General features: G+C 33.8%; 1 protein-coding gene across 13 annotated transcripts; it reads right to left on the reverse strand.

The window, feature by feature from the left end:
* LOC109844275 (cytosolic purine 5'-nucleotidase-like) lies at positions 12,627–19,899 on the reverse strand. 13 transcript variants are annotated; one of them, XM_020413244.1, is made up of 10 exons: positions 19,627–19,899; positions 19,469–19,530; positions 19,190–19,285; positions 18,334–18,405; positions 18,218–18,265; positions 18,067–18,144; positions 17,851–17,970; positions 17,552–17,707; positions 13,051–13,138; positions 12,719–12,920 (listed from the first exon to the last, which is right to left on the reverse strand). In XM_020413244.1, exons 3-8 carry the CDS (start codon positions 19,199–19,201, stop codon positions 17,618–17,620), a joined length of 420 nt encoding a protein of 139 aa, XP_020268833.1. In that variant the 5' UTR covers positions 19,202–19,285; positions 19,469–19,530; positions 19,627–19,899; the 3' UTR covers positions 12,719–12,920; positions 13,051–13,138; positions 17,552–17,617. The 13 variants fall into 13 exon arrangements, with proteins under 13 accessions (XP_020268839.1, XP_020268833.1, XP_020268830.1 ...); XM_020413241.1 differs by having other exon boundaries at positions 17,601–17,707; positions 19,190–19,289; positions 19,627–19,896; XM_020413245.1 differs by having other exon boundaries at positions 17,601–17,696; positions 19,190–19,289; positions 19,627–19,895.

The raw sequence follows: 25,370 nt of genomic DNA on the forward strand, positions 1-25,370 counted from the left end.
TGCCGCCGTTGCCTCCGAGTCGTTGCCACCTCCGAGTCCTGCTGCCGCCTCCGCATCGCCAGCACATCCGACTTATCGCTGCCTCCGAGTCGTCGCCTTTTAAGAGAACATAAGGAGATCTTTTAATTATCTTCTATCCGGCCCCTACTTTCAGAGCGTATTAAACATAAAAGTAAGCATAAAATGTTCAAAAAGACCGAAAGCATAACTCCCTGAGATGAGGCGAGCCGGAGAAAGATTTTCAAGAGCGTCTGCTAAATTTTTTAAAATGGCAGGCCCGGCTTGAAATAAGCTTTTATGCGATAACTTTTCGAATCAGAAGGGAAGTGACAGAAGAAAATCATTAAAAATTCTCACCTGATATTTTTCCAACACCTCCCAATCCAGTGTAAGATCCTGAGATCCCGGTACTCATGTCCTCGTCTTCATCGTCGTCGTACATCGTCGCCGGTGAGTCCTAGATCTGAATCTTGACGAATTTCAGCTGCCTACAATTGAAAGAGGAGGCGGCGGCGGCGGCGGCGGCGGCGGTGGCTGTGAGCCCTAGATCTGAATCTTGACGAAGTTCAGCTGCCTACAATTGAAAGAGGCGGCGGCGGCGGCGGCGGCGACTAGAGTTAGGGTTTTTGTTCTTCTATCGTCTGGATATAGGCGCCCAAAAATAGGAATTCATGGTACTAAGACAGGTAAAGATAAATAAATTAATTGATTGTAGGGTTTTTGGTATTAGGCCCTTCAATCTTCAAAGGTCACAAATTTGTGCCTTAAATCTTGACAATGCATATTAGTCCCTTAAATCTTGGAATTGCATATTAGTCCCTCCAATCCTACCGAGTCTTGCGAAATCAACCTTATGTTAGTTTGGTAATGAAAAAAACAAAATCATGATTGGGTTGACTACAAGCCAAACACTGTTAATTATCACATTACCCCCTCTTCTTAATAAAAGATGTAAAAATCATCTCCTTTAATGTTTCAAACAATGGAGGAGAAGATTGTAGATTCCTTAAATGAGAATTTTTGAGTTACGGTGTTTTTATGACCATTAGGGAAGAACTCAAGTGAATTTGATTTTTTTTTTTAAGAAAGTGGGTTTTTGGTTGAAAGTATTATGAAATGGATTTAGAAAGTTTACAGAGGAGTAAAGCCCTAATTTTGCTTCTAATATTTAGATTTGACGGAATATTCTACTCAAATAAATGTATTTAATCATAGGGATGATTTCGCATGACGTCATATGATTTGAGGGACTAACATGGAATTCCAAGATTTGAGAGACTAATATGAACTTATTGAAGATATGAGGGATTAATATGTAAAAAATCCATGGTTGCAATTATCGTAGTCAAAGCCCTTGTTCGAGTACAAAAAACATTTTTTTTTCTCTCTATATATATACTTCATTGCTAAAAGTGGCTTTCATCCCATTTCCAAGCTTAAAAGCTAGGAAAATGGATTCCAAAGAAAAGTCTCATTTTGGGTGAACATTTCTATAGATTTATGCCCCCTCAAACAAAACAAACAAAAAGAAGAAGAAGAAGAAGAAGATATTCTAAGAAATTATTAACATGGCGGAACCAAACAAGCTCTAAATTGAGAGGATGTTTATCAGTTTGGGATTGTTAGGCTAGGACAATTGCCCAATAATCATACATCCTAGACTTTTTATTAAGACTAAAAAATTTGTGCTAGATATTTAGATAGACTTTTTGAAATTTTTCGATAGAATTCTTCAACAAAATGGTGGAGTTTCGGACTACATTTATATTCATGGACTACGTGAATTAGGATTGTGACATATTACTTATCTAATACTACTATAAAAGTGGATTGGGATGTTAAAACATTTCTTCCCAAAATGCCCTCCAAAACTCATACATGCACACATATAAAACACATACATACATACATAAACACATATACACACATTATTATCATCATTATTCATATTTTTCCATTAATTAATTATTGATTATTGACAGCAACATGCAATCCAAAAAACTTCCAATTAATTAATCCCATAATCACTTTCTAAGTCTAACGTCTCACCCCTCTCTAATTGATCCAATAATTAATATGTAAGAGATCAGATTACTGGCTTTGTAACTTACATGCACATATAAATGATCTTTATAATTAGCTATTAATATGTTAGAATGATTACTGGCTTTGTAACCGTTTAGCTTGTATGTAATAATAATAATAACTAATTAAGAGGTAAACCTCTTCTTCATAACCTCAAGTCAATGAACCTCACGCTCACGTCTTGAAGATAGTCTCCTTTTGAAATCAAACTACAAACTTCATCTTGATGAGACACTCATCATTCCATTATCGTCTTCGACACAGATGATAAGACACCTCGAGGATTTGACTTAAGATTGGATCGGTACAAGGAAGGGGGAAGAATAGCTCAGAAAAGATCGAGGGGCTTCTCATGCAACAATATTTATTAGATTAGTTTGTTTTTCTTCCCATTCTAACCATGAGCATTTAGCAATCAAAATTTTATTCTCATTCCGACCCTGATATGGTATCAAGATTAATTAATGCTTTGTTATTTTTCTCTTTTGCTTTGTAGGTGGTTCACACGTGGAAAGTTTAAAAAATCTTAGATTCCTTCAATTGCAAATGGATTCTGAAGTTCTTTAGTCTCATTCACAAGAAAATTTAAGGTTAGTAAATTTTTTTCCTCCTTGTGGTAATTTGCACGAACCTCTTTTACATTTTGCTCACTATTATTTATTTGTTTTATTAGATAAACTACATCGTTCTACTAGATTTATGATGAGTGATTTTTGTGAATTAAATTCATGTGTATCGTCTATAAATCTAGCTTAGCAGTATGAAGTTCTATATTCTTCTTTAAAAAATTATGGAGTTTTAAAAGATATAACAATTATCAAAGGGCTAGCATATGGTTAATTTTACAGTGAAGGATGTTTGCGCAATTCAAGTTTTTATTGTTGAAAAAGAATATATCTCATTAATTTATTTTCAAAATTAACATTACAACATAAGATCAAGTATAGGATTTTATGTTAGGGAATCACGTTGTGTATGATATTATACACATATTTTCATAAAGAATATTAGCTATATTAAATTTAAAAAAAAATTATATTTCTTTGTTTAGAATCTCTTTTGTTAGAAGAAAAGGAAAGAATTATTAAAATATAGAGAGTATTTTATATTATATATAATATTTTTATTATTGTAATGATATTATTTATCTAGGAGTTTTGCAAATTATAAGTGGTTACTAGAGACAGAATGTAGGAAAATGGTGTACAGATATTTTAATTAAAATTTATTATTATCTCGATGAAATCTAACCTTGACTTTAGTAGACTTTAATCTATATAATTTTAATATGCTCTATTCTATGGGACCAAACTTTAAATTCTAGACTAATATTTCAAGCAAACATAAACCTCTTATTTTGTACCAATATGAGGTTCTTTGTGAAAATACAAGTTGATTTATATGACTTCAAAAGAACGCACAATCGACACTAAAACTTATTTATTCTATATATTTTATGTAAGAGACTCTCATTAATTGAATAATTAATTGAAATTTATTTATTTTAAAAAATAATAATTATGCCCATGTGCAACGCACATGCACTATACTAGTTGTGTAAATAGTAACTATGACCAATATAACTACAAATTTAGTTAGTAAATTAGAAGTTTAGTAAATTGTTAAATCAATAAAGTTAATTAGCTATATAGTTTAGGGTTTTCGAGATATTGGTGCCTCAAATCTTATGTGTTTTGAAAGAAGTCCTCCAAATCCTGATATATATTTTTAAACAAATCCCTCAAAACCTACAACTTGTCCCAAATTAGTCCAAGTTAGCCTTTTCTGTTAGAAACTAACTCGACTAGGAGTGAAAATAGTTATACGGCGAATACCAAATTGTTATTTCTCTCACTGCAGGAGGAACGAAAGACAAGCTTATATATTAATTGGTTGAACATTGTTGACTATATTGCTCATGCATCTAATTAACTAACCATCATCTTCGGTCACAAATTTTTGGGAGAAGTTACTTTCTATAAAGTGAGTACTAATCGAATGATCTTACCAAGACCGATTTTATGATCGGAAACATTGTATTGAATCACACAACCTCTCTACAAGACTTCTTCATAACTTGCTAAAGAAAACTTTGCGCTCCATTAATGGGCTTTAACGTGATGTTGTAGACTTGCTCACGCTTATTACTTGGGGCAAGATATACAGCGGAGTAGTTGAGGACCATTAATGGGTTAAATTAACGGTGTTAGACCAAAGGGCTTATTTGAGGTTAGTTATGGGCTTTGGGTTTTACAATACGTAAGATTTGCTAGACTAATATCTCAAAACCCCTATTTTTATGGGAAAAAATCAATATTGCTATATCGTTCTTTTATACCCTAATAACTTGTTTTTGACAACACTTGTGCAACCTGGAATGTCCAAACATGATCGATGCTTTCTGTTATGCAAACGTAAGAATATTTATCCGAATATGCCTGTTTGATACCCACATGTTAATTTTAGAATTTCTTATGATGTTTGTCGAATTTACTGTTATGAATTATATTTAATCTATTTTAAAATAAAATTGTGATAAGCTTATAATAGAACTTGGCTGTGGTTAACTATAAATTCCACAAATAATATGGTTTAAAAGGTTCTATAATTAGCACATGAGCATAACACGAGAATATTCGAAAATTTATTCTCATGTTTGACTATGGAAGGTAATAAACCCCAGTTCTAAAAATATTAGCGTACATACGTACCGGTAAAAAGTAGTGTCATATCTTTCTCCCTATATGTTTTTCTAAGGAGAGCTTTTACAGTAATTGTTTGTTAATTTTAAAGAAAACCCCCCGAATTTTGGGGTTTTTGCATATAATTTCCCTTAAGTATTTTAATTCTATAAAACATCTAACAGATTTTGCACGTGATGCCTCTTAAATTCTTTTATTCTAGTAAATCTCCCTTGAAGATGTTTCACTTTAGTCCTCCAAATTAATTAATACTATTAACTCTAACACGTCACGTGCCATGCACATGACCAAGAAAGAGAAGATTTCCCCTAGCCATCACAAGATCAGCCTTATACCCTTTTTATTATTTACATTAAATTTTTAATGGTCGAGGGCATTTTCATCTTTGGAAAATTACATGTTAGACCATACATAATATAAGTGTGAGTGAAAAATACTCAGAGATTTAGTGGTAATAGAAGTTCTCAGGGGGCTTACAAGCAAAACCCATGGTACTGATCCTCCACATCATTAATTGCAGAGAAACTTTACAATTCATCAAGCAAATCTTCTCATTCAGTAGACCCATAAATAATATTAATTAGTTAAATTATATTAAAAATATGTAATTGTGAGGTCCACCGAGATAAACCAATTGTTTTGTTGATTTCCTAGAACCAAAGAAAAAAGTAGGAAAAAATCAAAAATAGGAAAAAAATCATCAAAAGTTAATTTATATCCTTTTTTAGATTTAAGATACCAAGCAAAAAAATAAAAAATAAATAAAAAAATCGAAACTAGGTTTTCTATGATAGCTTTCCTTATTTATAGCCAACCAAACAACCCTCGCTCCTTTAGCAATCTTTCTAACTTCCCACTGCCACTTGTCATCTTCTAACAAACTCAAAAGCTGTGAGACCTTTTGGCTATGTTTGGTTTGAGAGAAAGGGAGAGAAAAAGAAAAGAAAGAGAAAGTAAAAAAAGAAAGCAAAAGAAAAAGAAAAAGAAAAAATATTATTTTTATTGTTTGGTTAGAAAGAATATTGTAAGGAAAGTTAATATTATTTTTATTGTTTGGTTAGAAGAAAATTCATAAGAAAGTCATTTTCTCTTGTTTGGTTACCTTTCTGAGAAAAAGTGGAAGAAAATTATCACAACATAATTTTGATTCGTACATCGTCGCCGGTGAGCCCTGGATCTGAATCTTGACGAATTTCCCTCTCTATCGCGAGACAGCCGCCTACAATTGAAAGAGGCGGCGGCGGCGGCGACTAGATTTAGGGTTTTCGTTCGGATCTAACCCTACTCTCTCCTCCAGATTGGAAAAAAATACATCGGAGGAAAAGTCACTCAGCTGCCTTTCTTCACAGGGAGGTCCTTCACAATGAATAAATAAATGTGCACGAGTGATGTTTTCACCCGCAGTAGGAAGCTTTTTACAGCATTTCTACATTTTTTAATTTATTATTTTTCCGTGGGTCTCTTTTTTTTCTGAGATCCTTTTTATTTATTACTAGTTGGATTGCACGTGCAATGCATGTGATAAAATTTTTATTATTTATTATAAATTTATAATTTTATTTAGGGAAATATTTATTATTAAATTATTGAATTAAGCAATGGATCAAACATACAGACATAAGCTAAAAATTCAACGTTTGAACAATAAAATTACATTTATTGATTGATTGGATGATAATACACCGGTTGCATCTATAACGTGATCGATCAATCAAATATTGTCACAAGAATATATGTAAAAGTAATGTTTGGTGATGTAATCCAAGCTCATGACATTAGAGTTTGACTAAGCCTTTGCAATACCTAATGTGTGAGTACATATATTCACACATAAAAATTTTAAAATCTCATATAAATTCCAAAACACTCATTAAACTTTGTCCTTCCCTTTAAATATCATCTGCTATCTTTAGCATTATTTGCATTAAACCGCCCCATTTTATGCTGAAGATCCACAAGAGAATCACTTACTACATTTGCCTTTGAGCTCTTTTTTAAGTCAACAAACTTTAAGGGGACTTTTTTTATACTTTTAAATTTATAGATTTTTAAAGTCTCATTTGTATCTTTGATTTTTTTTTTTTGATTTTTTTTGCAGGACCTTTATTCTGATTGGTGAGCGGATCCTCTTGATTGAATTGCTAACCAGAGTTGCATACTTTCTTTTGAGTGTCATTGACTTTGAAAATGTCTTCAGCTTGTTCACACAACCACTACCTACACCCAAATTAAGTGGACATTTTGCTTTCCAACAAATAAATGTTTAGGTTCAATATCTTTCATTTTTTTAATTAAGTAGAAATACTGGTCTGATTTATTTATCAGTTAAAATGTTTTAATCAAGTGGGATGAGTGTACTCAAGTCTGTTTTTGTATCCCAATTAGAAAAGGTGGAATTGGCAAGCTAAGTTTGTTTTCTGTATCCCAACTAAAACAATGGAATCACAATTTTCCTATTGGGCAAGGAGCTTCGACTTGATCTTATCCATTAAAACTTTCCATTCAATAATAAACTAATCCTTCCATAAAAATACCTATTATATTAATAAACATGTTCATCAATGATTATAACAAATTTTGAACTAATTTAAAGTTCATGACAAAGTTCTGTATATAAAGAATAGATAGGGAGAAAGTAGTAAATGAAAATTTTTCACTTCTTTGTTTTATTTCTTATCTTATAACTTTTTTTCTTATAACTTTAATGATACGTGAGGGCAATCTCTCACTTGGGAGTTTCTTGGCATCTTGAGTTTTTCCTACTCTTGCATTTTGTAACACCTGCGGCTAAGAATGTATGTTAGCACCATAATGCAAGTAACTTGTTCAGAAATAAATGGCTCAAATAATATCATAATGGTGTGCTCTATCATGTTGTATTTCAAGATAATATTGGATATACTACACATTTGCCATTGGCAATAACTGAAAATAGGTATTGCTTATTCCAGGAATATTTGATCTCTAGAACCATGTTGATGGATATCAAACTTAGAAGTTGAAGGTAAAACTTTCGCGTCAGATGTCCATATATATAGTGTGTTTGTGATTCTTTAGCATGCAATGAAAGTAGATAAAGAGACTCTTTACCACAACAAGGCTTTCCATGCGATGTCTCAGCTTTCTCTATATGAAACCTCTAGTACACTGTGAACATTATTAGCAGGATTTAATGATAAATTGATATATATTATACCCCATCTATTTGATAAAACCTGTAGTACCTATAAAATGTTTTATAAAACAAAGTCCCTAAAGGGCCTATCTGACTGATTGCAGCCAAAAATTTAGATGCTTTAAATTCATGTAGCTGATCATTAAAGAAATAGGTCCAAATTATGTAGTTTGATTATCGAGATGCTTGATTTCTCATAATGCTGAAATTTACCATTCGATTGGATTTACACATTTGGGATCTTAACTCCTAATTTTGAGATTAGATGAGAAAATGAGACTGTATTTCACATCAACTATGACCAAATTCATAAGAATATTTTTGAACTGTACTTGAATATGTAATTGTGCATTACCAAATATAACATCCAAATGGTTGTATTTCCCTCAAAATGAGCATTTAGAAATCTTGGACTGACAATAGACTCCATTAAACATAATACGCAGGCAAGTAACTATTCACATGCAAATGAGGTATAAATTTCTACAATGCTAAGTGAAAAAACAACCTGGTAGTAAACCTCTAGGTCATTATATTGACTCAACTACATATGTGTTCAAGCAAATATTATCCAATGATCTTGTTGCATAAAATATGTTTTCCAATCGCGATGTTTAGTAATTTAATAATAATATTTTTGCAATAAAGTCATATAGAAGCATAAAGAACATGTAAAGTTTACTGAGATACAAATATACTTAAGAATGTGAATATTCAAAATACAAAACATACCTCCATCATAATTCCCCTCAAACTTTCAGATGTTGGAACACGCTTTCCAACTCTCAATCGAAAATCACCAAGTTGATATTGAAAACCCTAAAAAATATAGCAAAATATCATAAAAACAAAGGAAGAGTTATATTCAAATTTCTTCCACGAATTAGAAGGATGGTATACTTACAAACTACCATAAACCATATTAAATCAGAACTTGTCTATAAAATCAACACAAAACAAAAATTAAAAAAACATAAAAAAACCATAATATACCTCCAAATCAAAAGACCAGTTTCCCCAACATTAAAAATAAACAAAACCCATGAATCTCATATAAAACTAAAACTAATGCACACCAAAATGAGATCTAGTAAAAAAAGAAAAAAAAAGAAAATGTTAAAGAAAAAATCAAAACATAATACAACAACAAGAGTAATAAAGCCTTTATCCCAGAGTCGGGGTTAGCATCATGAATCTATTCTTTTCTTTCATTCAATTCTATTATGCCTTTATCCTCTACTAAATGAGCTATAATCATTTCCTACTTAATTGCTTCAACCAAGTTCAATTCGGTCCACCTGCAACCTCTCTTTGGCCCGTTGATAATAATCATATCAGTTCTCCTCACTAGGTGCATTTAGTGGTCATTGTTCTACATGATCAAACCATTTCAGTTGATTCTCTCATTTTATCATGATGGAAGCAACCTCTAATCTCCTACAAATTCATTCATTTTATATCCTATCTTCAAGAGTATATCCACAAGACCATAATAACATTCTCAATTATGCTACATCCATTTTTTGCACATATTGTTTTTACTTTCCCAGCATTTTTGCGCATGCTGTTCTCCGAAACATAGTTCAATTCCAACAAAAATCCATCTCTCTCGCGTGACCATCAATCCCAAATCAACTGCAAGATCACAACTTGTCAACAAAACCAACACTAAATATCAAATTTAAAATAAAGAAACAAGAAAAATACCTCAAAATTGAGCACAATCCAAGCTTTACAAGGCTGCAACTTCTCCATAATAACTTGAATCGACAAATTCTCTTCAAGAACAATCCTATGAGCCCTCAATATGAAATAGAACTTGTTCAGCTGCTCTTGCCTAATGACTCCAAGCTCCACAGTGATTTGCATTGTAGCAGGAGAAATCTATGAAACAAACAGCTTGGAAATTATCAACGAAGACCACCCAGATGAATATATATTGTCCCCAGTAACATCCCAGCAGGTCGTTTAGCAAAGCTCAAATAATCAGTCGAGCAATCAAAGAAAATAAACCAGAAAAGTGAATTAGAAATAGCATATGATAATACATATATCTCATAAGCAAACCTAAAATAGTTATATAATATCTATCCACACATACTTTACCGTGAATATAGTGTGAATAAGAAATCAAAGAGCACATATGCCCCTTAAGTAGAATATCTGCTTTAACTATTTCATGTCAATATAATTTGTTGAGTTGACACACAAACAACTACAGTAAGATAATAACTTGGAATGATAATTAACAGAAAAGTATGTACAAACACAAGCATGTTTGCATAGCAGCACATTTGCATCACAGCACAACATAATATGCATGAAATTAATGTGGTCTTAATAAGAAAAAAAAACTTTTCCATATGTGGACAATCTAATTGGAAAAAGGAAATCTCATTAAGTTCAATATGATAGTTTTAAAATGATATGCAAAGCATCATTACTAAGGAAGAGGCGTTATTATGATAAATCAGTTATATTAGCTTGGATGAAAAAAAATTAGCAATAAATGTGGCATATACTTGCTCAGGAGTTTTTTCATGATACCGATTATGAGTACACCTTGCGCAAGCAGCTTCTTCACCCTACCACTTGTATAAAGTTCAAACAGGCACCCATGCGCTTTAGCAATAAGACATGTTCTCAATGCACATAAACTAAACTCTGCCATTGCCCTGTTAAATAGAATCTAAGAGGATATGTCCATGAGTTGAATCTCTTCTTGCAAATGACTCATCAACAAAAGGTCGCGTGCAGTTGAGAACTCATCAAAGATAGCATGATGATATATGTCACAAAGCATTGCCCTTGCCTTGGTTCTCTCATCCCCATACCTATAGATAAAAGGCACATGAAATCCTAGGTCATATGTACAAGCTGTATTTTGCTAACGCACTACCAAATAATGGGTCTACAGGGACGGTTTATAACCGTCTCGCTAGACAATAAAACCGTCCTCATAGGTCTAAGGGAACGGTTACTCATCCAATACCTTTGCTGCCGTAGTGTTTGGTTTAAGGGGACGGTTCATGATCCAAGTGGCGCGGTTCTTGAATTGTTCCCGTAGACAACATTTGGGGACGGTTTAACTATGAGGACGGTTCATATTTTTACAGATGGTGACAGTTATTTGGCAACGGGAACGGTTATTTTTTAAAGCTACCGTGACGCTTACACACCAAGGGGGATAGTTTTGAGTTTGACCTAGGAAGACGGTTTTATTGTCTATGAGAACGATTTTGTTTGTGATCTATGGGAACGGTTTTTATACCTAAGGAGACGATTAGCAATGGGGACGGTTTTTAGCAATGGGGATGGTTTTCAGATGTAAAGATATAGGAACAGGTATATATAGCAAAGGGGACGGTTTTTATTTTTGACCGTGCAAAAGCAAATCATCCAGATATCACATTTTGACCCGCAGTTTCAAAATTAAAGAACAAAACAAAATGAAAGCTCCATGATTTATACCTGCTCATGTCACAAACAAAGAAATGAAACTCCAAATTGTGCAAGCAAATTAACCACCAAACATAAAGAACAATTCATTGGATCATTACAATGACTTTAGTACAAGATTTTTCTTTTGTCCAAAGTACATGACTAAAAGTACTCTTTCATTAAAACAAAACGTGTCTTCTGTTTAAAGGTCTCCATTGGTATACATAATTTGTAAATTGTCTGGATAGAGCTAATCTCACAGTAAGTGAAAAGCACGTATGGATTAACCTGTTCAGCCACCATCAATTTTTCTGCATAAATTTAGATAAAAAGATAAAAATAAGATTATATTCATTGCAAGATTCAGTCACTTAAATATATGCTTTAAAATTTAAAATGACTAACTACGTATGCTTTAAAATTTGTAAATGTCTGCATAAATTTTAGCCTAAGCCTAAGAAAGGATTAAAGATCCTTCATTATTTTTTTAACAAATGGCCCATTCATATATACACCCCTGCATGGGAAGTGTTACAGATAATAAGATGAGGCTCAAGCACCATTCAGATTTACTGGGACCAACTTTGGCCCCTTATCCTTCCATGACTTGCTCAAATCCACTCTCTAGATCCACTCTAACCCGCTGATTTCTGCAAGGACTATAGGGATAAGGAAAGAAACGGATAAGGAAAGAAGATATCAAAAGTGGTAAATGCTGACATTACACACTATAAAGAAAGTAGAATTTGGCAGTGACAGTGGATCTTGCACTGGTGGGAAGTGGGGGTCATTTCCAGAATGAGAGGGTGTGAATTTCATGGTGGTGATGCTGATAATGGGAGGCAGAACAGGAGGAGAAACTGAAAGAATCTATTTATTGTTTGGAACTAAGGGGGTGTTTGTTTGCATGCAAGTGAAAGATGAAAGTGAGGAAGTTACTTTCATTTAACAATTAAGGTGTCTGTTTTCATGTAAGTGGTTATGAAAGTGAGATGTAAGAAAGTTGCCACATAAGATTTAATGCAATTTTGACTTCCCCTAAAAAAGTGGTGAAATCACATGAAAGTAACAAAAAGGTAACTAATTTAATTAAATAATTTTAATTATATTTTCTAATTAATCTTATTTTGCCACATCATCTTCACATTGCACTTTCGATAATAATTTAATTTTTCAAACAAACATTGTATTTCACTTGCGTGCTGACATGGATGTAAAAGTCATTTGCAAAAAAAAGTGACTTACATATTTTAAATTCACTTTCAGATTGCCAAACACCCCCTAAGCGTAGCAAATTTAGAGAGAAAACCATCTCTTAGCAAAAGTCCACACATATTTATAGGGTGCAAGTGTAGACAATCATAAGTGAATGCATTAGCAAATAAGTCTTGGATTAGAACAATAATATGGAGTGGCTGTTACAAATAAAAAATTATGTTGTAATCCCAGTCCTCGAACCCATCGGCAGACAGCACATCGTTCAGTAGTCCATTTAGCATCTACAGGCTCGTATGCTTCTGTTAAGATGAAAAACTACTATAAGGAACTTTATTTGGCTATGGCCTTGAGAACATTGTAATTGTTTGACACAATAACCAACATCAATAGCTAAATTAAACACCAAAAGAAACAAGGAAAATTGTTTACCTTGTAAAAGAGCGAACAACTTTCATTTTCATACCTTCAGAGAAGGTCGTTTTCCATTATTTGCCGAAACTGTATTGTAATGATCTAGCTGCAGGTAGGCAACAAAGTGAAACATCAGATTCTCAAGCAAATGACTGGACAAAAGAAATAATCACAGTAATGCTAAGGGATGACAGTATATCTAAAAGACAAACATACCAAGGGTTAACACACACAACGATCATGCATACCCCCACACACATGTATAAGCGCACACATATACATACAGAAAGAGGGGTGGACTGGGAGAAGAAAAACAAAATTATGTATAATGACAGCATTTCAGGAAAACAAACGCTAAGAAGTGTAATAGATTGGTCACACATAATATTAAGGTGCAGGACAAATTCAAGAAGCATATTAGAGAATTACAATAAATATGTTAAAGAGCTTTCATTGGGTATTGTTTATGCCGGACATAATATATGTTAGGAAATATGAACTGTTTAGATAGTAATTAACACGAATTAAGTTTTAAACAGTTAATAGAAATTAGATAAAAACAGATAACTGTTATAGCTCAGAAATGAAATTCAAATGAAAGTAAATAAAAGTTAGAAATACGGCCTGATGGTCGAGGCGTGCAAGCACTGTCCCAAGAATCTAATTGCCCCCTCTCGTACAGAGCTACGCGGCAAAAGTTCCTGGAGATACAACGACCCTCGGTCAGGCGACCTCCTTCTCGTCGGCACGAGCTTCAAGAAGGCTTTGTGAACTCTTCTAGACTTTCAGGGAACTAGCAGAATATAGTAGCAAGTATAGAGTAGAGAAGAAGAGGTTTTGCGTTTTTCACTTTGTATCAAACTCTTCGGGTTTAGGTCCTTTTATAGGGTTAAAACAGCCGTTATTCATAAACCCGCAATTAATATATTTTTAATCACGTTAATAAATTTTAGCTGTTACAAAATCAAAATATTTCCGTTACGAAATAAATTCGCAAAATATTTATCACGTTTTTAATCACGTTAATAAATCTTAGGCGTTACAAAATATTTCCATTACAAAATAAATTCATTAATCACATTTTTTAAACTGTTCCAATTAGCAAAAAATAAAAATAAAAATGTAGCAGATTAAGAGCCCATTAATCCGGAGCTGCATTCGTGTCCGCAGGTCGCATACCCAAAAGGCAATCCTGGCACTCGGTCAGGAAAAGCTTACCTGAGAGACTATGGCCAGAACGCTCTAGAGGCCGATGAACAGCCCCAAGACGCTGGGGGTTCTGTTCCGAAAAAGCCAGTGGACAAAGGAAAACAGAAGGAGCTCATTATTCAAAAATAAAAATGTAGCAGATTAAGAGCCCATTAATCCGGAGCTGCATTCGTGTCCGCAGGTCGTGTGCGCGCGCCACCCGACCCGACCCTGAGCCCGAGCTCGGCCCAGCCGACGCGCGCGTGTGTGGTGTGGAGCATAACATTTGTTTTCTTCTAGGCATAGGAGAGAAAGTGAATGCTTATAAAGAGCCTATCTTCCCATCTCTTTTCCAATGTGGGACTAAAATTTTCCTCTTTTCCTCTACAAACCCAAGTTTTAAGTTACAACTCCAACAATCCCCCACATAACTTAAAACTTAAAATAATTCAGAAAAAAATAGAATAAAAATAAATAAATAAGATTGCTGGTTCCCTTATACTATGTAATAGGTGGAGGTACCTTTCGGTTTGAACCTTCACTTAGTGACAATTGTATAGATCCGTGAGAGCTTGGTGGACTTCGCCTTGAACCAGTCCCATTTATCGGATTTTTACAGAAAGCACACATAGTACAGTTTTGAAGAATTCTAAGCAGGTTGCGCTATTATCGGCCTTGCGCAGGTATCTTTCATGTGTGTTACTAGGGAGCAGCCCTGATCCCATAGTCACGGCCTCACAACTACACACATATAGGTGAATCCTAATAAGGATGCGAGCAAGTAAGCATCCTGCCTCATGGGTCTTGGATTCATTAAGAGTTTAACTCAACCTTTCACTTGCTTTTTATGAGCACTGATCACCCTAGGGATGGGAGCAAATAAATTCAGTGCTCCTCACAATTAATCACTCATTCAGTTTGTTTCTACCCATTGAACCTCTACGAGGTTGGGTTGTCACTGCAGTGATTTTTCTTATGGGCTTAACCCCATCCCCCTCGATGATTCTAGGACCACTGTCCTAGTTAAGCCTTTAGTTAAATGATCTGCAAGATTTTTCTCTGATCTTACAAAGTCTAAGGCTATTATATGATTTTTCATCTTATATCTCAAGGATTTGTGTCGCACTTTCAAGTGTCGATTCATTTTCACATCTGCATTCTCTTGATGGCATTTGTCAATCGCTGACCTGCAATCACAATGAATAGAAATAGCTGGTAATAGTTTTTGCATTAGTAGAATTTTAGTTAGTAAATCTTTTAACCATTCAGCTTCTATACTAGTAGTATCAAGGGCTATCATTTTCGATTCCATTGTACTTCTAGCCATTACAGTTTGTTTAGTAAATTTCCATGAGACAGCTCCTCCTAAAAGGAACACAAATCCCGTGGTGGATTTTACATCTACTAAGTCACTAATCCAATTTGCATCTGAATAACCTTCTAGTACAGATGGATAACCTTTATAGTGTAAACCATAATTCATAGTTCCTTTTAGGTATCTCAAAACTCTTTCTAGAGCATCCCAATGACTCTTATCAGGATTTGATGTATATCTACTAAGTCTATTTACTACATAAGCAATGCCAGGTCTTGTGTAGTTTGTTAGAAATCCTAATGATCCGATTATTTGTGCATATTCTCTTTGAAATTGAGGATAACCTGTATTTTTCTTTAGATGTACATTAGGATCATATGGAGTAGAAACAGGTTTACAGTTTGGATCATAAAAGTTCTTGAGAATTTTCTCTATATAATGTGATTGTGACAGCACATCCATTCTCATTCTTCAAGATTTTGGGCCCATTAATCCGGAGCTGCATTCGTGTCCGCAGGTCGTGTGCGCGCGCCACCCGACCCGACCCGACCCCAAGCCCGAGCCCGGCCCGGCCGGCGCGCGCGTGTGGTGTGGAGCATAACCTTTGTTTTCTTCTAGGCATAGGAGAGAAAGGGAAGGCTTATAAGGACCCCTTTTTTCTATCCCATTTCCTATGTGGGACTAAACTTTCCCTCTTTTCCTCTACAAAGTCAAGTTTTAAGTTATCTTTTATTATATAATTCCAACAATCTAATTTTGACACTGCTCTTTCAGCTTTTACTTTTGGAACCTGTGTCGCTCCCACTCACTAGGTGGTAGAGTTTGCCCCTTGCAAGAGCCACAACGACATAAAACTCTGAGAAAGCTAAAAAAAAACTTATGCAATCAAACATCATATAATAATTTCTCTCCTTGAGCAAAATGAAACTGGTATTACATATTATAAAGTTGTAAAGCTTTGAATATAGTGAAAGAAATTCGTTTAATCCATTGTACATGATCAAACCATGTTAACTGATTCTCCCACATTTTATTCTCAATAGGAGCAACCTTTAATATAAACAGACCGTTGTGATGGCTATTTTGAAGGAATGCAGATTTACATGGAAGTTGGGAACTAGGTTCTTAACTCGAGACAGAATATTCAAGATAGATCACCAAAGAATAAATATAAAAGTGTATAAAGATGACATATCACTCAAGGGATGGATTTCAATTAAAAATAAAGGTATATAAAGATGACATATCACACAAGGGATGGATTTCAATTGAAATAACAGGCCAAATAGGGACAAGTTGGAAGAGGTAAAGAATTTCTCCACAAAACAGTATTCAATTGAATAATCTACTGTAGTGCTAATAGGTGATCCCGGAAATATATAGAAGGCTGGTTTAAAAACTACAGGCATACCCTTTAAGTTTTAATCGGACTCCACACAGCCCCAAAAGAATAAATAATAATAGCTAATAATTAACTCAACAACTGACAATTTAAGTGCTAAAACACTCACCAGAAAACTAACTTCATCTTCTAAGTTCAAACACTTTATCCCATGGCAATATATGTAGACAATCGACAAGAATCAGAATATTAGAAATGTTAAGTTGATTCAATATTATTTCAACTCTAAGCATACTGGCGCTGCAATGCAGGAAACTTCTTCTAGCATACCACTTCTAAAACTGGCTAGAAAGCTAATTTTAAGTTAATAACTTTCACACACTAGCTATATAGTGTCAGTTAGATGACTGCTATAGTTCATTCCAAGGACAAAACTTGACCAGCTTGGACCAGATTCGGCTTGGGACAAACCCAAATGCATATTGGCTGGGTCTGGTTAATCTTGGAAGATGATGGATTTTACATGATAGTCTAGTTGAGCATCATGTACTTCTTAATGTCTGTATCTAGCAACAAGATATACTCAAAAAATTTCAGCATGATGCAACTTATAGTTTTGTGACACTAAGATAAGCAAAACATACATTTACATGCATTGAGCAACTAGAACTTATCAACAAGAATACAATTTCACAAAAGCCAGAATGTACCACCCGAACATGCCTTAAAGCTGGGACGCATTAGTCCATCATCTGTACTACTTCATACAAAGGGTGCAACACTTGGAAAAAATTCAGGCTTTCTTGCTGAGACAATGACCTGTGAAATGTCTATAGGACATTTGTTAAATAAGAACAGCTTCACTAAAGTCTTGATGCTAATATGATTGCTTGATTGATTCATAGAATCATACTATTGAACTAGATAATGCACGTGAAACTAAGTTGCAGTTAAATATTCTCATAAACCTCACTATGTCAAAAAGGTCACGCCATGTCATATCATTAGGAAGAAACCTATTGAAGGCATAATGCATCATCTTATTCGTGTAATGATAGTCTGAGTTGGTAATTAATAGCAACCTCTTCCCAGCCTGACAGCCAATAGAAAATGAGTAATGAAAAAAAAAGTTTTAAGCATGACTAGCTGAAACTGATATTGGATTAAGTTAAAGGAGATATTTATGAACCTCTTTTTGGTTCAAAAGAGCGAAAGGGAGCTCTGTGTCAGGCTTGACAAACCATTCTGGTTCAGCCATTATCTCACTCTGCAAGATCACCCAGCAAACATCTATCAATGGTCAAAGAGAAATTATTGAATATAATGAATGTGAATGTCACCTTAAGTTGGCCTTCAACATGAGCTCTGAAAAGGGCTTTAGAAACAGCCTGAAATACAAAGCAGCATTGTAAGATTATAACTATACCTATTATAGTTAATAAGTTCAGTGTGTTGCCTTGAAAAGCCCTTTATAGTCAAATGGTCCAAGTTCAGATGATATAGCTCCTTGATCCAATCTGTCAACCATCTGCACAGAGAAACCAAGTAATGTCATTCTCAACTATATGGAACTGCTCTTTTTATTTGATGACTGACAAGACATTAGTCGGATAAAATAAACATAAGAAGGTAGTAGCATGATCCGTTATAACAAGATAATAAAATGGAATCTGAAACTTTGAAATTCAGAAGGAAACAACTAAGAATAGATTTTACTTGTCCATGGAGCTTTATGCTGCAAATTGGTCAGAACAGGTCAAAAAGGAGAAGACCCTTTGAAAAGTTGTTCGTGACCAAATGCACAAGTACAGTGTTTTCTGCTGCTGGATATCTTTACATTGAGCCATGATCATCAAATTAATGTCCATTGGGACCTTCATGTTTATTGCTGCTGGATATCTTTCCATAGAGACATGATCCTCAATATTTGATAAAAGCATAGAGATTTCATTAACTATGGTGTCATCCTCAAATATTTATTGAGATTAATATCCTCAGAATTGAATAACTAAGTACAATGGACACCTGGAAACGATCTTAATTACTCATTTGTTCAACAGAAATTCATACTATTTGATGTTCCACTTAATCAGAACAAGTATAAAACAGATACCATTTAATCTGAAAGGTAAGAAACAGCGATATTTATGCAAATAAGCACTACATGACATGTCTTAAACTATTAACAAGCTAGAGAGGCTGATGAATGTGAAGGTTTTACTTTTTTAAATTTCCTATCCAAAGTAGAATAGGAGAAAAATATACAGTAGATGGTCAAAAAGAGAAAACTACATGAAAAAGAGAGTAATCACCTGCATATACATTACAGCTTCTAACACAGAGAAGAGAGTATTCAGAAATTCCCATCGACTTTCCTTCCGAAGTTCAACCAGTTCTCCCCCATAAATCTTGCTTTTGTACACACAGGGTTATATGATTAGAAGAAGCAAAAGAAGAAGGTTATATCAATTTTGACTGCCAAAAGCTATGACACACAAAATAATTACATTACACGGACAGAAAAAATAGAGAAAATAAACTAATTTAAACAAAAATTAAGAACATATACTAATTCAAATTTGAGGATTTACCTTATCCAGTAAAGATGTAGAATTTTCAACCACTTTCAAAGATCAACCGAGACAACAAGGCCCTAATGTGTAAAATCAAATAAGATTTTCATTAAATAGAGAAAAAAGGAAAAATTGAAGCCCTAGGTTTGATGATTGAAAAGGAGAGAGATAAGAACCCCAAATCACAGGATACTAGAGGGGATGGCCTTTAAATCGACGAACTTGTCGGACGAGAGGAAGTGAAGGAGAGGCGCGGCGGACGGGGGAGTCGACGTGAGGAGGAAACGAAGTCGAGGTGGTCAGCGGACGCGCGGGAGTGCAGGATAGCGAGGAAACCCTAGAACTCAGTGAGAAGTCTTCAGGGGGATTTGCTGCTGCTGATCGATCGGGTGAAGAGCGACTGTAGGAAAACTCCTCAGGGACCCCAAAATAGGGGACTCCTGAGGGGACAGGTGAGGTGTTAGCCCCTGGGGGGGCTGATTTACTGTTCATGAACAGTAAATCACTTCCCCCGGGGGCGGGGGCTGACACCTCACCTGTCCCCTCAGGAGTCCCTATTTTGGGTCCCTGTAGCACTACTCGCGACTGTATATACGAGAGAAACAAAATAAATGCTCTTTTGTTAAAGTTTGGGCGTGAACAAGCCCACGATAAAACCGTCCTTTTAGGCCACTGAATTTTTTTTTACAAGCCTAATTCAAGACCAACGCTTTATTGTAAAGCGTTGTCTTAGAATCTCTCGTGACGGTTGGTACCGTCTCATAACCGTTCTCTTAGGTGGCAAAATAACATACTTGTAAATGATGTGCCAGCCTCATGTTTTTTTGGATACAAACTTTTCTATGGCCAAAGTCCTTTAAAACATCCTTTATGGCATCTTCCCGTTTTTCATCAAGTGCCTGTTTCTTAAAGAGTATAATAACACACATCAATTCAGAAGGAACACAAGGAATATTATCAAAATATACGAAGATATGTTCTTGACAAAGCACACAAACCATTCGTAAATCAAATAGCCGCCACTCTAACACATGTTTTTCCTTCAAAAGCTGTAGCTCCTAGAATTAATAACAAAAGAAGAAGTTGAAGACCAATATTCTCCAATTATATGTATAAGTGGAAAATTCTGAGTTCATGTCAAATCCATACTTGTTCACATGCATCAACAATTTGTTCACGAAGCATCATAATTTCCTCTTCTTGTAACTGTAACCTCGTTTGAAGTTCCTATCCAATAACTTGAAGAGACAAATTAACAACCCCAAACAAGAACAATATCCAAAAAAAAAAAAAGGTTTAATTGCACTTAACACCCTAAAGCTCCGTCGATTTTCAAATTCAATGAGTGGTTAAAAAAAATCAAACATTAGGATATTAAAAGTGCAACTAACTGAAAAAAGCCAAAATTTTCAATAACAATTACCGTGAGCTCTAGATCCACGACAAATTATTCTCTTCAATTCTGGCTTTTCTATTAGATTCCCTTTGCAAATGATGCCTACCAAGCAATAAACACTTCAATCGAACAAATAAAACACAAAACCTCAACAATTAGCAATAAACAAAGCCTAATTTGAGTCTAACCTGATCGATGAATCCGAGGGTTCCAAGAAAGGTAAAGAGAAATAAATTAATTGATTGTAGCGTTTTTGTATTAGCCCCTTCAATCTTCAAGGATTACAAATTAAAAGTACTCTAGAGAGGGGTGAATAGGGTTATTGTTAATCTTATTAGATATTGATGCCGATTAAAAGTTATTATCAAATATATCCTAATAATCTTGATATTCAATTTGATATATGCAAGGATATATGAACAAGAGTAAATAAATACAAGTGATAGGGCACAAATGACAAACGCAAACACAAGATATCATCACGGAGTTCGGTCCCCACGACCTACGTCTCCGCTCCTCACCTCGAAGAGATCTTCACTATCACAACCGGGTTTTCTACGCTCACCCGAATAACGTTTACACCTCACACTCGGTTTTCTAGTTCACTGAAAACTTTACAATTTACACACTTGCCATTACACTTTACACCCTCTAAGTGTTGGTCTCTAGCATGTGTCTCCCTCAGGTGTTAGGAATTACAACCTACCTCTAGGCATTACCACTTACCCCACTCCCCTTGGGACGACCCCATCTCTCACCACACACTTCTCTCGGTGTACAAGTGTAATACAATGTGTAACTCACAATTAGGCTCAATTTCAATAAAATGTTCTCTACAATAGGTGAGAATTCAATGTAAGCTCAATCTCACTAAATCACAATCGCACAACACAATATATGATGTATGAAATGCTGGGTGTGTGTGATAAAATGAGTATAAATAAAATCTAACTCAATTAGCAAACTACCAATAATAAGAATATGAAAATCAATAATAAAATTACTAGAAAAAAGAGTTAGAAAAACTTCTCTATAAATACAAAGAGGATGAAGAAGATTGAGGATGACTTCCTCAATTGAAAATACAAGCCTCCTCTTTGTAAACTTAAACTCTAAACTTAAACTTGAGAAACAAACTTTTAAACACTTAAAACTCTTGTTAAAAATCCTCTTGAAAAACTTACTCAGAACTGAAATAGTGAGGGTATATAAAGGATGAAAAACCAAAGCTCAAAACCCAAGAAAACCAACAAAAATGATAAAATAACAAAGGCTTGAAATATAGTCGTTGGAGCTGGTCAGTCGACTGACGGGATGCATCAGTCGACTGATGAGCTGACCGTTGTATTCATTTTCCAGCTCATCAATCGACTGACGATCTTTATCAATCGACTGATGGATCATCAGTCGACTGGTCAGTCGACTAAAACAAAACAAAAACTATTTGATGATTCCAGGCACTTTCATCAGTCGACTGATGTCATCAGTTGACTGATAACAGAATATCAGTATGAATTAATTTTTGAAATGAGTTTCAAGGCTCTATAAAAAATAGCAAATAAATTCCAAATAATGTAAAACTTTGGAAAAAGTTTATAATCATGAATATGAACATGTTCGAAAAAGAATTTTTCAAATTGCTCTTACCATTTGTGAAAACTCAGAAATATTCAAAAGTGCAAAAATACATGTTTTTTCAAATATGTTGATTTTGACATTTTAGCTCAAATCAAGTTCTGAAAAATTGTGTAATGTTTTTATGGACATAATGAAAGATGTAAACAAGGTTTGTATAGTCCAAAACATATTTGAATGTATTTTGTATAAAAATACTTATTTTTATGAAAATTCACAAATGTAATGTGTCTGTATATTTGAGCTTATAGAATTAACACACATTATATAAACCTTAAGCTAATTTACCCAAGCTAGATAGATCTTCATTGCAGCTTGTCTTGGTAAACATGGAAGAAGCTTGAACTTAGATCTTGACTAGTATGCATAGGCTTCATTCTACTATTTCCTTCCATCCTCCAATGGATATGATCGTGAAAGCTCTAGTCCATCCATCCTCCAAACATATTGTTTGTCTTCAATACGTAATAAAAACATAAACACTAGACAAACAATATTAGGAATTGTTTGTAATTATCAAAACAAGATTAGAAGATGTAGGCTTATAACATGAGACCTAACAATCCCCCCATTTTTTATGATGACAAACAAACTACACAAAGAGTATATAGGATATACAATAAAGCACAATATTCTTAAAATATACTCACAATCCACTTGTTTCTCCTTTTTTGGCAACATCAAAATGGGGAAAACAAAAGAATAAGAGAGCGAAAGCTCCCCCCTATCATAAAGCATAGGTGAGTATAAAACAACAAAAAAAAGATATAGGGATTGCTCCCCCTATCAAAATGCCATATAGAAAATGTGCAATTTATGAACATGACAAAGAAATGTGAGTAAGCATAGAATATCCTAAACACAACTCACATTAAAGAAGACCAAGTGAACACATATGCATGTATCATGAAGATAAGGTGCCACAAGAGTCTAAAACATAAAACCTAAAAGATTTCAAAAAAGTGAAAGAAAATCAAATGTTAAATGATTTAAAAAATTTACAAATTATCCACCATGAAACATGATTGATTGAGAGCACAAATAGACATATAAAAGGTGTCTCAATATCCAATCATACAATATTATTTGGATAAAAACAAAAATAGATCATGAAATTAAAAAAAAATCTTGAACCTCATGAAGGTTCCAATAAAAGCCTCAAGTGATACTAAAAGAAATTCAAAGTGTATATATTGTATCATTTTTGACAAAAACAAGAGAGGTGAGCATAACAAGCTCTTGAAACAAGTTTTAACCCAAATAAAGATTTTAGCATCCGGTAAACCTCCCGGGGGTTGCTCAAACATATAACCCTCTCATATGCAAATACAAAACAAAGTATATATCTAAAAAGTGTTTGATCAAAAGAAGAAATCGTTTTTGTAAAACTTGATCAAACCATATAAGAAATACATTATAAACCACAAATAGATGATCCGGAAGCTCAAACACATAAATATCATCATAAGAGTGTTTCATAATGATCCTATAAACATAAACACATAGTTTAAACATAAAAATTTGAAAACAAGGTATAATAACAAAATTAATCTTTTAGCATAAAAAATCATCTTGATAGAAATTGTATCAATTCATGAAGGATGAAAACATGAAAATCTATGAAAGAGAATCATGAAAAAAATATGAATGATAACTTTTCAAATCAATGAAAACATGAAAATCTATGAAAGAGAATCATGAAAAAAATATGAATGATAACTTTTCAAATCAAATACCAAATATAAAGAAAGAGAATCATGAAAAAAATATGAATGATAACTTTTCAAATCAAATACCAAATATAAAATTGTTTTCACATTGTTTATAAAAATTAAATAAAAATCATCTTTATGAACATGAAAAATTAAAAAGCTAAAAAATTTGTTCTTAAAGAATTAAACGTGTTTTGGTACCCAATTAGTCTTGGTACCTAAGAGGCTAGGGACATGACCCCTATCATTAAAGCTTAAAGCCCTAGGGTTATGATCCCTTTTGGGTATATTTTGTACACGGATCCGATCATAGCAATAATTATACAAATGACTCATTTGATTACAATAAGTGTAATGCAGAGGATGTATTTGTTTATGTTGACCATGTGGATAAGCACGTGGAACATTTGCAAACAAAAGTAAATTATTTGAAGCTTTTTACAAATACGAAATATTTTTAAACAATCGTCTTTTTGGAACATTTTGTAACTTAGAAGATTTTTTTCAAATCATAACAATATTTTGCAAGATGTCCAAATCTACCACAAATATTACACTTAAACACATGTGGTTCTTTAGAAATATTTGGCAAAAGTGAATTTCTTTTTAAATCAAAACAATACTTGGCCAAATGACCAAAACGACCACAATATTCACACTTACACACATGAGCATGTTTATGGTTATCACTATGTGTGTGTGCATGTGTATGAGATGGAGAAACTTGATGGTATGCACAAACATGATTAGACTTGTTAGGTTTTTGTGCATTATAACAAAATTTAGCAATATTGCCTTTACGGTCGCAAATTGAACATTTGTAAATTTTGTTATACTTGTGTGCATAGTGAATATGCTTCTTGGAAATATTTTTGTGGGACTTTGCACACAAGTCCATAAGCTTGTTGTTATTAACAATGCAAGTTTTTAATGTTGAATCTAAATTAGATATTCTATTTTTAACATGATTCAACTCATCATTTTTCATATACGCATTGTTATTAGAAGTGGAACATATATGATCATTTTTAAAAGAATTAAACTATTTTCTAATGTTCTCAACTTCTAATATGGCATCACATTTTTCATGAAGCAAACTAGTATTTTCCAATTTTAATTTTTCATTGCTTTCTTTAAGATTAACATTTTCATTAGCAATGATATCAAACTTAGTAGC

This window comes from Asparagus officinalis, chromosome 6 (assembly GCF_001876935.1).
Source record: "Asparagus officinalis chromosome 6, Aspof.V1, whole genome shotgun sequence".
NCBI lineage: Eukaryota > Viridiplantae > Streptophyta > Magnoliopsida > Asparagales > Asparagaceae > Asparagus > Asparagus officinalis.